We start from the raw sequence: 13,492 nt of genomic DNA, 5'->3' as shown, positions 1-13,492 counted from the left end.
GTCAGACACTTAATTTGGCATACATACCAAATACAGACCCGACACATATACCAGTATACTGTATGTGTCGGGTCTGCAGTTCCCCTGTTGCTGCGTGGTACCCTGCTGCAGAAAAGGGACGACAAAACACTGTAGAAGCAAGGTCAGAGCTGTCTCATTATCTAAATCACTTCATCTTTCACAAAACTCTGATTAATATTACAGTGTACAGAGTGACCCCTGCAGAACCTCCCCTCTCAAACACTGACAAAGCTTATAATTCTAATGCCACTGACGTCAGTGAGGTGTGGGTGGTGTGACGGTATACTTTGAGTCAACCTGCAGAGATTTCATGACAATATTGGAGTTGGTGATTTTGCATCGATGATATGAATTTGTGTTTAACTCACTGGAGCAGCTGAAAGCAGACATTCCCATATTGTTATTTCAATAACTCAGTCCTGTAGAAAATTGCCATATTTCCTCCATATATATATATATATAAATGTAAATGTTTTGAATAATTATATTATCTTTTGCCCCTCAGGATTTTAGTGAATGCTGTACATTAATTATGTGTGTTTATGGGTTGACTATCTTATGCTGCCGTTGTGGTATCATGTGTTTTGAGACAATCCTTGGTTATGTACATAAATAAATAGGCAATAGGCATAGAAAATGTCTTGTACCGTATTCAACTTTTTGTTGATGTAAAACAAGGTTCTGCTTGGCATCTAATGCCGTGTGGGCAACACGATGAGTAGTGAGCCGGGGCTCAGACTGGCTTTAAGCCTATCTGATCCTTTGATGGATTGGAGCCTCTCATTATATGGACTGAGACAGCAAGAGAAAGCAGGAAGGGGTGAGAGCAACAGATATAGGAGATAGTTACCAGGGGAGAAAAGGCCTGGAGCCCTGTTAGACGCAGCTTATTGTTATAGCCTCTACAGCCTCTAGCTAATGGTTATGGATGGAAAAATGGAATCTTTCCTTCGGATGAACTAATTTTCCCTCCGTATTCTCTCTTTCGTGTCCGTCTCTCCCTTTTCTAACCATCTTTCTCCGTCACCACCTCTGTTCTCCTGTACTTATCTCTCTCTACTTTCCCCCCATTATTCCTTCCTTCCCTTATCTGTCGGATACCCCTGATTCCCTGCTGACTTCCAAAACTAACAGCGCTTCACATCGACCCTCGCCTAATGGAAGACAAACAAAGGCAGGCTGACTCTTCTCTCAGCTCACAGACAAAAGGGATACGGCGAGGAGACATGACTCGCTATTTAAATTCTGCTAAGGGAATTCAGAACCTCAGAATTAATTTGGGGAGCCCTCAGCCCTGCATTTAATCACCCAGCAGACGTAATGTATATGTCGGTAGGTTGCTTCTGTCAGTGCAGTGCTCTGGGTACAAACGGGGTTGGCTCAAGGGGAAAAACCCTTGCTCAGTCAGCTTATTGCTTTGCACTACTCCTGAGCTGATCAAATTATGTGTACTTTCAGTACAATTAGAGTGCAACTTAATTAAGCCACAAGACGCAGGAAACGTTGGGCCTCACGTAGGAACGACCGGTACGAACAGATCTGTGGCCCATTTAAGAGACTTTGGGTCATTCACCAATTTTCTTGTACTTTTTCTCTTATGTACGGTACGAAGGTAATTCAGTGGTCCAGACCTGTCGCACAGTCATGTTTCCAGTGGAGGGTAAAAAATAAATTTCAACTAAAATGGTTCATTTGAATTAATTTGGGGTTTAAAGATACAGAAACTCAAAAATAAAATGCACAACTAAGACAAACTTAATGAAATGTTCTTATTGTGTTCATTATATCATAATCATCATCATGGCTTACAAATTTACTCAGTGTTTATTTTTTTATTTTAATATTTTTATTACTGTATTTTGATACAGCAACTTTTCAGTAGAGAAAATTCTCTTAATCATGTACTTCTTTGCTTTGTGGACATTTCTTTGTATCTTCATGTGAAACCACTGGCTTATTTCTGTCACAGCACAGCGCTCCTCTGATGACACATCGTTGACAGCTGTGCAATTAATATTTTCTAACACCACCCCTGACTCTGCTAAACTTGCTATATTTTTATCTGTTAATTTTCAACCGCAAGACCTGAAACTCTTTTTAATCTTTGGTGATATTTTTGTGAATGAAACGTCCCCACACGGAGCAGAACAGGTAGCCTTGTATGACTATATTCGGAGCGTTGATAAGGCTAATAATGCACTTTTAATGAACAGCTGGTATTCGTCAGGCTCAAACGAGCAACGTTTGTCTAGTTAAGAGAGTTTGTTGAATCCGACTTCACTCGTAAGAGCAAACCTCACAGAAAACAAGAGACGTTTTATATTATACGTTTTTTAGGATTAGAATATGAAAATGTTGTGCATTCTGTCAGTGTGCAAACCGAAGCGATATGTCATAACGGAGTAGGGTGGTTAGCCACCATGCTAACAGCATTGATAACTAAGCAAACCGGTGCTGGCATGACTTTTTAGCAATTAATTAGCAAAATATTTAATGTTGATTGTTTTGTTTATGAGAATACAGTTATTCAAAGTCATTACGCAAAGTCTAGTTAGTCAGTTGTCTTCATAAAGTAGCCGAGCCACAATAACTCGCGCAGAAACAAGAACGGGCTAATTAGTGTGAACAAAATAATTTTAAGCATAAGTAAGTTGTTTTCATCATTTTTTTACAAATATATATTTGTGTGTGATGAGAGAAAAAGTACCCCAGCTGCTGTACACAAGATGCAGTCTCTCATGACCTGTGCTCAGTTCGGTCAAATCAACAGGCCAAATAATAAGCAGGTCAAATAGCGTTTCTCTTCACTTGGACCACAACTGTCCAGATACTAAGGAGATAGGATAATAATAGCATCATGTCGTCAATGATGCCTCCGCTACTGTCATTTTGTGCAGGAAATTTGTCAGAAATGTCATTAATCAGATGCTATAACGTTGCCTATACAAGCCTTACAGCAAGTCATCCCTCTTATAAACCCCATTAGGTAGAAATAAATTATTAACACAAGTCAATATTCAAACGGTGGAGCGTTGTGAGGAGAAGGGTGGCTACAACCTCAACCCAAGCTTGATCCACATGACCTCTATAAAAAATCCATATCCTAAGAAGTTTATTTGTCATTTGTTGGAAATGTAACCATTTACCTATGTCCAGTAGTTATTACCCCGTGTTCAATGGCTTAATCCTGAACAAGAATATACTTTTTTTTTACACAGAACACCTAAAGTATGTATGTGGTCTCCTGTTATTAAAAATAAAACTGTACTGGATGTAATTACTGGCCACTTTGCTCAGCTGTAATTAGAGTCAATGAATGGGTTACATATTTGGGTTTGCATAATAACTCCCTTTCCTCTGCTGGTGATAGTATCACAGCAAGTGCAAACACTGCTGTCTCTCTCAGAAACACACACAGGCTCCTCCTCCTTATTCAGAAGCTAAATGAAAGTGACGAGAATGAATGCCTGAGTCAGTCTCAAGCTAAAGAATTATCTTTATGAGACAACGCAGTCCACAAAGGGCAGTAGGCCTACTATACTTACAGTAAAAGAATATAACAAAAGTGCTTGTAGGAACAGTGTGTAGCATTTAGGGGATCTACTGTCCAATATGGAATATCATATTAATAAGTATGTTTTCTTTAGTGTATAATCACCTGAAAAACAATTGTTTTTGTATTTCTTAGCTTACAATGAGTCGTTTATACGAGGCAGGTCCTCTTCACAGAGCCAGACTCCATGTTTCTACAGTAGCCCAGAAAGGACAAACCAAACACTGGCCGCTGGATGACCCCTATTCCTACACACTGTTAAGGCGAGATTTGTACCACAAGTTATCAATGTTGCTACCGGTTCCACCGCTGCAGTTACAGTTCATATTGGCTTTAATGCCACATAATGTTGGTCTAATAGTTAGCCCGTCAATTTGTGTACTGAGGAATTGAGCAACCGTTTTCCTCTTGTTAAAAGAATATTTCATTTTCAGCAGGAGCGCGTACAAGGTTGTCTTTTTTGCACACACTGTTTGTAACCGCTGATGTGCATTTTAGCTGGTGATTCATATCAATGTCCTCAGTCAAAGAAAAGCTCCTTGCAAGCTCACAAATCAACCTTTTGAAGAAGCCACAGCTCGTCAAATGTGTGATTGTGAATTTATGAGTTTGTGAAAGAGTTGCAAGTTCCATTAGTTGCTAAATCTTACTGTGTGTAACGAAGACAAACCTACAGGTGGACGATCACAACAATACAATTTGACGCTATTCCGCCTGCTTTGTAGCAACTAATTAAAAGAAAAGTTTGACAAAACGAACTCGTCACAACTCAAGATCAAGGAGCTTTTTCTGGGGTCTTTCATCTGGTCATCACGAGCAGATGAAGGTTACGAATTTGTCTTCTTTTTGTCTATGATCGGTTACAGCTATACAAGATAGCCACTGTATTAGCTGTTTAGAGCTAATGTGTTGCTACTGCAATTATTGGGTTGTGTATTTTACTCTTTCAGTTTCATTCTTTATGTGTATGCTTAAAAAAAATGGCAAAACTTGGCAGGGTTTGAACTCCCTTAAGCACTCTTTCCTTCCTTTACTCCTTCGAGGAGACACGGTCTAAAAAAGGTGTTCCCAATATTTAAATGATTATCATGTCTCCCTTTCTATGACTGCACTTTTCACCTCACGAGTGTGGAAGTTCACAACAGCTTTTGGGCAAACTACGAAATCACCATGAGTCACATGGCGTCTAGTTTCCCCAGAAAACACTGCAACCATTTCAAAATAAAGAAGCGGAAGTGAGCCTCATAAACACGGCAATTTGAGCCATTTGGCCCAATGAAACCTTTGTATTTCATGCTGATAACAACTCTGTAAAAGTCTCTTTGTGGTAGAAAAAAAAAAAAAGAAATCACATTGATGCCTCTTTTCAACCATTTCACAATTTTTGAAGAGGATCACCTGTTGCCATAGCAACAGCGGCCTATTTCACCAGACGTTGTGATGCTGATTGGTCTCGTTTACGGCCCTCCTAGGTATCTGTGGGCCTCATGCATAGTAACAGGTTTACTGCGGAGGACTCGGGAGTAGCACCCGGCACAAAAACAAGCAGCAACACTAATGACACAATCAATACGGTGTTTCTCTTCTTTTCACTTTTCTCAGTTGACCGATTATGTGTTTTTTAGTTTTAGATAGTAAGTTGTAAAGTCATGAGTTGACAAAACCCTCCGTTGCTTGGCTCTCCTAAAGTTGAAATGAAGATTAAATGTAAATATCTTGTATGATGACGGAGTAGAAAGGCTTTGTGTTGTATCACACATCGATGCATCCACAGAGCTGTATCGTTAGCGCCTCCTCGTCCGACTGAAGAGGCCACTCAAGAGAAGAGAACTGAAGAGGTCTGTTTGTACAATGAGAACATGCTACAATCACAAGGTCAAAACACAAGATTAAACAAAACATGAAAAGGTCTCTATTCAAGCAAGGTATTCCCGATTTAAAAAAAGTAAAAACAAATAACAAAATGATACATTTAGCATTATAACATGTAATAAGTATTCCAGCTTAGCCTAAATTGACAACAGATGTTTCACCTCTGGAGTGCATTCCTTCAATCCGGTCCTTTCAGCTACAGTGGCCACCAGAGCTCCAAAACGCTGGCTACACTAGTCTTCTAAAGCGGCTTCCCACCTCACAAAAGACTTATTTTTCTAAATAAAATGTAAGTCTATTTGTTTTAAATGGAGTCACACAGCAGTTTTATTCACTAGTACATCCATTTAAAAGGATGTCAAACTTCCTTTGCTGGCACCATTCATTCTGACTATACTGCTGCCTGTGGCTTCTTGGTGAGATTGTATTTTTTGCTTGGCTCTTTTAGTTTAACAGCCTAATCAGGTGTGAATTTATAGAGATAGCACAGGCTCTAAGTGCTGTGCTTATCAAACTGTCTTCACAAAATGTCCTCCACAGTGGAGAACGTGAAGAAAAAAAACAGCACAGTCATGAAAAAGTAAAAGGAAACAACAGAGGGGGATATTTTTCTTCCTGTTGCATTTAAATGAGCTGAAAGGCTAACTGCTTTCCTTGACATAAATGAAATGGTTGATCTTGAATCTCAACGGGCCTTTAGGGATAAGTCTAACGCTGGTTATTAGTCAGTCGGTATTGACACCGCCAGTGCCACAGATCTGTATTCCCTCCAGCCTGGTCCTCTTAGAGCAAACACAAGCCTTCTGTTTATCTAGGTGCTCCTCACAGAGACGGTATTGAACACATACAGCATCGGCTATCAATTAAAGGGCTCATCCTGGAAGCTGCACAATAAAACCAGCGCACAGTTTTTACTATTCAGCATATATAAGTGTTAAAAGATTCTCAAGAAAATGACAAATAAATCATAATATATTATTTATAAAGGTAAACTGATTAGCCATTTAAACAAACGCTTTACCCAACACAATTTTGGAACTTTTAAAACCATCACATCCTATTTTGGAAATGACAAGGTTACACATTCCACCGTGGAGTTGTTTCTGTCTCATCCCTTTGGCTGAAAAGGCCGCTGGTCTAGTAACAGCTGAGAGGTACAAGACTTCAGAGGTCGAAACCAAGAGGACCCCATAAAGTCAACATGACGCCACCACCGGCTGTAATAAGGTCAGTTCTGTGTGTGTGTGTGTGTGTGTGTGTGTGTGTGTGTGTGTGTGTGTGTGTGTGTGTGGACCTGCAGCTGAGAACCATGATGCCACAGAGAATTCCTAATAACCGCCATGAAGACTACAGTTCTATGGTAAACTCAGTATACGCAGGAACGAGGAACAGCTTATCCACAAAAAATGCTGAATTCTGTGTGAAATTTCACAGTTTTCCTACTGTGTATAATTATATGACTGAAAACAGAAACAGAGCGTGCAGGTACTTGTAAATTCATGTGTGTGTGTGTGTGTGTGTGTGTGTGTGTGTGTGTGAGATGTTGATGGAGATATACGCGGCTCCACCTCCCCACCTGCTCTCACTGTGTACTCCCGTCTCGGTCTCTGATGGAGAAAATTAAAATGATGTGCATGGATGATTACAAGCACACAGACATGCACAAACGTAATGCTGTTCTTTAAATTAAATGCATGTCGTTGTCATCGTACAACAAATGTGATTGAGTCGATAAAAACTGCACCTTTTTTGCTGCAACCACAGAAATATAAAATAATCCCAACCCAAACGTGTGGGTTTCTCTCTTATTTTGTAGTTTTTATGCTTATTTGTCAGTTTGTGGAAAAACGACTCAGTAAGAATCAGTGATTACAAGAACTTTTATACCCCCACCACCTCCGTGAATCAGTTGTGAATGTTTTGTTGGCTAATCGGTATGCTCTCAAATACCAACCAATCAAAGCTTGAGCTTTAACTGCAGGGCGACATTCAGCATCGACGCCTGCTCCTCTGTGCATCAACCTGCAGTCAAACCAACAGAACCCTCCGCTACGAGTCATTTTAAAGTCATTATAATCTCCTCTGATGAGTACTTATGCAATATAGGTAAATACGCTCACTGGTGCTGGGGCACAAACTGCGGAGTGCATACTCAATAGATAAACAGAGAGGGAGGTAAAGAAAGGGAGAGCACACAGATATAGAGAGCAGAGGAACGAGAGCAGATGTGGCCTTTGGGCAGAAAGTGCTGAATCACCACGTCGCTTCTCGTTACTTCATCGCATCGGGAACCCGGAGCACTTCCTCTGGAGCCACACACAGAGAGACTGTCGTGGTAAAAGGCAGAGAGAGGGGAAGCAAAGAGGAAAGAAGCAGAGACAAACACAGAAAGAGGGTCACGTAAACATCGGAAGAAGGGAGATTCCCATCTTCCTTAATCCTCCCCTCTGTGCTGATATCACCTTGAAAGGCCCTGACGGACACTGTCTCTTCCCTCTGTTACATAAGGTCCACATGAGGCTATACTCCCATTCTGAATTACCTGCAAAATACACGCACTCGTTCATCACGCGGCTTCATTGTGGTCTCTTTTTGTGGCACAGTCAGAGTGAGCCATCACAGCCGCCCAGTCCATTTCTGAGAGCTCAGAGAGAGAGAGTCTTGATACCTGTGGTGGCTTATGTAACTGCTAGTACTTTTGTAATGGGTGCCAGCGTTATTTAGAGTTATAGCACGTTATTAACTGCATCTTTAGTTTCCCTGTCTATTTCAATATGCAAAGTTTAGATGGATTTAGAAAGAATTAAAAAGAGGCTTAATTAAAAAGGCAAATTAGTGCACACAGGAGGACTTAAAAAAAGAAAGACCGAGCAAGGGAAAATGAAAGCTTCATTGCTTCTTATTACTATCATCCACTTGATTGTAAGTGACAGGTGGAAATGACCAATTCCAATTGCACGTATTTCTCTTTTAGACTATTCATCAAACTTCGCTTGTGATTCATGTGTGTGTATTGATGGGAATTGGTGTTATTTTATTAAAACCAATGTCATTATCGATTGTGCTTGTTGGTCCGAATCTTCATGGTAAATGGACAAGCTTTTATAAAGCGCCTTTTTTCTAGTTCTCTGACCACTCGCATCACATTCATACGCTGATGGCACAGCCTTCAGGGGAAATTTGGGGTTCAGTATCTTGCCCAGGGCCGTCCCTGATCTGCAGACTGTGTTGAACCCGCCCGTTGAGAAGCGCACACATTATTTGCGGTTCATTATGAAACTGTGGCGGGGCTTCGTCTTGGTAATTAATGGGAAACACTGCTCCTCCTTTGTATTGCTACATGAATTAGCAGTCACTGCAAACTCAGCTATCTCTATGCATACTGTACATGTCTCACAAATGTGGAGTAATTAGATCTCCCCTTTGGAAAACCACAGTTCTTCATGCAAGTCAAACCACATTGTTACCGGTGGTTACAAGTCACTTAAAGTGACAGTCGCAGGCCATAAGGGGTTTCAGCAACGACAGGCTACATCTCTCACATGTTTTGTCTGGCTATGTACAGTAGGTGGAACTTGCTCTCACAGTTAGTAAACACAAACGATACAACTGACCAGAGTCTGAAAACGCATTATTATATCCAGATCTATAATTCTGATGTGTGGTCCTGACACATTTTGTAAGAGCAGGACTTCATTAGGTAAAGCCGTGCATTCGAGCGCCTTCTTTCTGAGCGTGAGCTGCAGTGTCTCTCGTTCAGACATCGCCACATCATCCAATCATAAGCCACCAAAACACTCACAGCGAGAGAACACAGGATTACCAGAATGTAGAGCTGCCGGTCACATTCAGAAGGTTCAGTGCGGTGAAACCTCAGCACTCGTGCATCCCTCCACACACACATGCATAATGCACCGTAATGGAGATAATCCTGTTCAGATTGAAGCAATATCAACTGCACTAAAGAGGGAAAAAGAGTCAGTGTCTGAAACTCAGACATTACTTAGTCAATGATAAATAGCACCGTATTTTATTATCCAAGCATATGCCGGGGTAATTCAGACAGGATTATAGATAACTAGTACAGTACTATAGCATTTCAATACCGTCTCATTTAAAGAGAGTGGGGTTTGTGGCAAAATGAGACACTTAAATCTCAGCATCAGACAACTACAATGGCAAGATCCCACTAAAACATAAATATATTTATATGAGCTAGAACTTTCAAGTCTATCTGCAACTACCAAGATGCATTTCCAAACAGAATAGAGTGAGCTTCCAAAAATCCTATAGCCCAAACCCATGCAAAGTTATAACAAACCAATCTCAACTCAAGGCCTTCCTTTTGCTTGTTCTGGACCTTTTGACCATATGACACATAGTCTTCATCAGCAGATTGAAACACTTACTCTTTTGTTTTTTTGCAATGCGTTGAACCATATTACATGGTTTTTGTTAGCCACAGTAAACACGCTCAGAATGTCCATTAAATTGTAAAAGGTTAAAATTGTCGCTCCGACATCACATCTCCATCCAGTACAGGGCTGAGATGATGAAATTACACAGTGATAATGGCGGCAATAAACGGCTGTAAAATCCATCATCGACATCCACACAGTAAACCTTTATAGTGTGAAAATGTGATTTGCAGGAAACAGAAAAGCGAGCGGGATAGTGGCAGTATATACACAGCCAGGGGTTTACTCTTGTGTTGGTGATGTTTTATGCAGAGCTCTTGTATGCCTGTTCATGATATACGAGTTAATAGCTTGAGGATAATATCCTGTTAGCCAACTTGTGCTGTCAAGGGCTGAAATCACACTTGCTCATAGCGCTGTCACACTCACTCACGGACCTTAGAATATGCACGCACGCACATGGCGTCATAAAGGTTCACGTAAACACACGAAAACAGAGGCAGGTGACGGCGCTAGCTGGTGCGATGTGTGAATCCAAACTACAGAGAGAGAAAAGCTCTCCTGCCTGAGATTAATAGAGCGCTTTCTATTTTGGGAGCAACTTTAGTGAGAGGAGAGAAAACAACATTTTAAAACAGAGACACAGAACACAAACAAAAAGGGACGTAAGAGTTCATTCAGGATTCGTGTAAAATCAATCACTTGTGTCAGTCAGCGCTGGGCCAATGCGCCCACATGTAAGTTAGCTTTTTCTAATTAACAGTGAATCATATTCCTTCTGGCTGACTATAACACAAATATTTCTTTCACCAAATATGAAGAGCGTCCCAAAAATCGGAATCACCGTGCCAGCTAACGTCACCACTTCCCATCAGTCGATTGGCTAACACTCCACCCGTCATTGAAGTCACTTGCATCCTTACACTTACCACTCGTGCTGGGGCTCATCGATGACCAACAGGATCTTGAACTTCTTGGAGAGCGAGGGAGAGGACGCCGTCTGCTCCACGAACACGGCGGCTGTTGCGGCGGTCTGTTTGACCACGTTAGTGATGGAGCTGAAGGAGCTGAAGAAGCCAGAGGAGCCACCAGAGGAGAAGGAGGAGGAGGAGGACGGGGCCTGTTGAGGCGGTGGCTGAGCCAGCGGGTTCGCACGCCGCTCCTGAGCGGCGGGGGAGCTGGCGGGAGCCTGGGACGGGGCCGGAGCTTTGGTCGGGGACAGGGCAGGGGCCGGGGCCACGGCTGAGGGGCCACCTTGATGGGAGGTGGAGGTGGCGGTGGGGGGAGGAGGAGCAGCCGGGTCCGACCTCTGGAGGTCTGACATGTAGCCGTTGGGCAGGTTGGACATGAAGCTGCTGTCCGAGAGACGGCGTCGGAGGAAGTTCATGATCACGGTCGAACGGTCGGTCTCTCAGTCAGTCGGATTAGTTGCTCTTTCAGTGTGTCTCTTGGTCTCTCGGCTGAATAGAGTGAAAGCACAGACAGGCAGAGATGGTTACAGAGAGAGAGAGATGCGCCGATCAGAGGTTAGATGAATGACAGAGAGAGCAAATCAGTCCGAATGATCGAAGGGGTTGGCCGACAGGAGAGACGCTTCTGAGCTCTAGGAATGGTAAAGCAGGAAGGAAGGAAAGGATGGATGAAGCAGGATGGAAACAGCTCTGGTCCAGTCTTCAAGAGACAGCTCTCCAAAGCACAGCTAAGCCAGTAAAACAGCGTGCGTGTGGTGTGGTGTTCCTCCCCCTGAGCCTCACGCCTCCTCACAAATGTGTGTGTGTGACGTGCAAGAGTGTGTGTCTGAGAGAGAGAGAGGTGTGGTGTCGCCCCCTTTGGTGAGGTGCAAGGTGTTCTCCCCCCTCTACTCTGCCGTCCTGCCTCCTGAGCTGCTGTGAGCTGAATGTGCTCAAGAGATGCTGCTCGGCGCTGCTTATCTCACCCTTTCACTGTGCCCTTTTCCTCGCGCTCCCTCCCTCACTCACTCTCTCTCTCACTCACTGGCTTTCTCCCCCCCCCCCCCGCCTCCTCCTCCTCCTCCTCTCCTGTCATCATCCTCCTACACCATAGGCTACGTGTGCGTGTCGTGCTGCAGCCTTGTAGCGCTTGCGTGCCGTGTGCAGCCACTGGAAGGGGTTTCCTGCGAGCACCCGTAAGGTGGGGTTCAGAGATGGAAACACCATCCACCCTGCTCCGCAAGCCCCGCCTCCTTCTGCCGCCATCCTTCCATCCATCTTTCTAACGTCCATCTCAACCTGTTTTCCCCTCATCTCTTTTCATGCCATTGTGGGCTCATTCATTTCTAGTGGATTAATTCTCACAGAGCTAAAAAATAAAAAAAATACCCCCCCTCTGAGAATGTGCTTATCCCTATATTTTGCCATTAAAAAAAAATTGGCAAAATGCAGGGCAGGGTTGATTTGTAATTCTAACCACTGTAGTGAAGAAGCCTAGGAAGAGGACAGCAGGAGAACAGAGAAAGGAGAGGACAAGGACAGAGATTCATTCCCCTGCGATGGTTTCTATCGACTGATTTAATCCCTCAAATGATTCCCTCCAGTGGAACGTGTTGCTCCTCAATAACGTGCAGCCTAAGCAAGCAGAACATGGAGGTAATGGTGACGCTTGAGGAGACCCTGTTTGCAGTAAGATTTTCCCAATGATTCCCCTTAATTAGCATCTGAATGTTTTAAACAGCAACAATCAAAGGGTATCACAAAGGTAGGTTTCTATCATGAACACGTCTGTGAGCGAATCACAGTCTTGGAAAACCTCGACTTCCTTGCGGAACATTAAAAAACACGGATGACACAAACACTCCCGAGTCCTTTAAGTCAGAGAGATACAGTTTCTTTTCTACACCGCGTCACACTATTTATTTCCGTGTCTCTTATGCAGTCACTATTTAAGGGAATTAGAAGAGCACTTCTCCTAAATGCCAGCAGCAGCAGCAGCAGATACAGCTGTCTGCACTGTTTGCTGCTCCAAGCTTTAATTCAAAGAAGGAGAAAAAACATTCAGAAGATGACAGGACAAAAGAGAGAGAAAAGAGGTTATTCAAGCGGGGGGGAAAAATCCCACACACGTCTGAACCATACGAAGAAGAGCAGAGAGACTGCAGAAGAAGAAAATATAGAGCCACAGTTCCTCCATCTTGTCTTTAAAGGGTAAATATCCCTTGAAGGACTGTAAAGTACTCACTAATTTAGAAATATTCTCCAACCCATTTATCAGATTCAACTCCTCAAGCATTGAGGTTTGTGGAAGCAAACGGCTTTCTAGCACTGACTAGATCTCAATTGATGGAAATATATTCGTTGATCTTTACGCCATTGAAGGGCTGCTCTTCAGCTCTTCTCTGTACCGCTCATTTGGCCGCATCTCTTTTCAACCTCAGCTATTTGTGAGTGACTCGTAATTTGGGGTATTTTACACAGGCGAGGAGTGAGTGGTGTCTAGATTACTGCACAATATTGCACCGGATTCCATCAGCCACCGCTTTGCCCCTCGTGTTTCGGGTTTAACAGCTAAAATAAACAACAGAGATGTGGACACCTCGAGGGTCCGTCCAAATTCATATGACGGGACACTAAATGTGCTGATGACAGGAAAAAAAGGTAAACCCACTTCACTA

The 13,492-nt window shown here is 42.8% G+C and overlaps 1 protein-coding gene across 1 annotated transcript in view; it reads right to left on the bottom strand.

The window, feature by feature from the left end:
• The window catches only part of syn2b (synapsin IIb), a 67,149-nt gene extending 55,240 nt beyond the window's left edge, over positions 1-11,909 (bottom strand). The window contains 1 exon segment of the mRNA XM_031854610.1: positions 10,794-11,909. Within this exon segment, the coding sequence (XP_031710470.1) occupies positions 10,794-11,251 (458 nt within the window). The 5' untranslated portion in view covers positions 11,252-11,909.
• Between the last annotated feature and the right edge of the window lie 1,583 nt (positions 11,910-13,492).

Source organism: Anarrhichthys ocellatus, unplaced genomic scaffold (genome assembly GCF_004355925.1).
Source record: "Anarrhichthys ocellatus isolate YVR2014 unplaced genomic scaffold, GSC_Weel_1.0 scaffold1, whole genome shotgun sequence".
In the NCBI taxonomy this organism is placed as follows: Eukaryota; Metazoa; Chordata; class Actinopteri; order Perciformes; family Anarhichadidae; genus Anarrhichthys; species Anarrhichthys ocellatus.
This window is presented reverse-complemented; position numbering and strand designations above follow the sequence as displayed.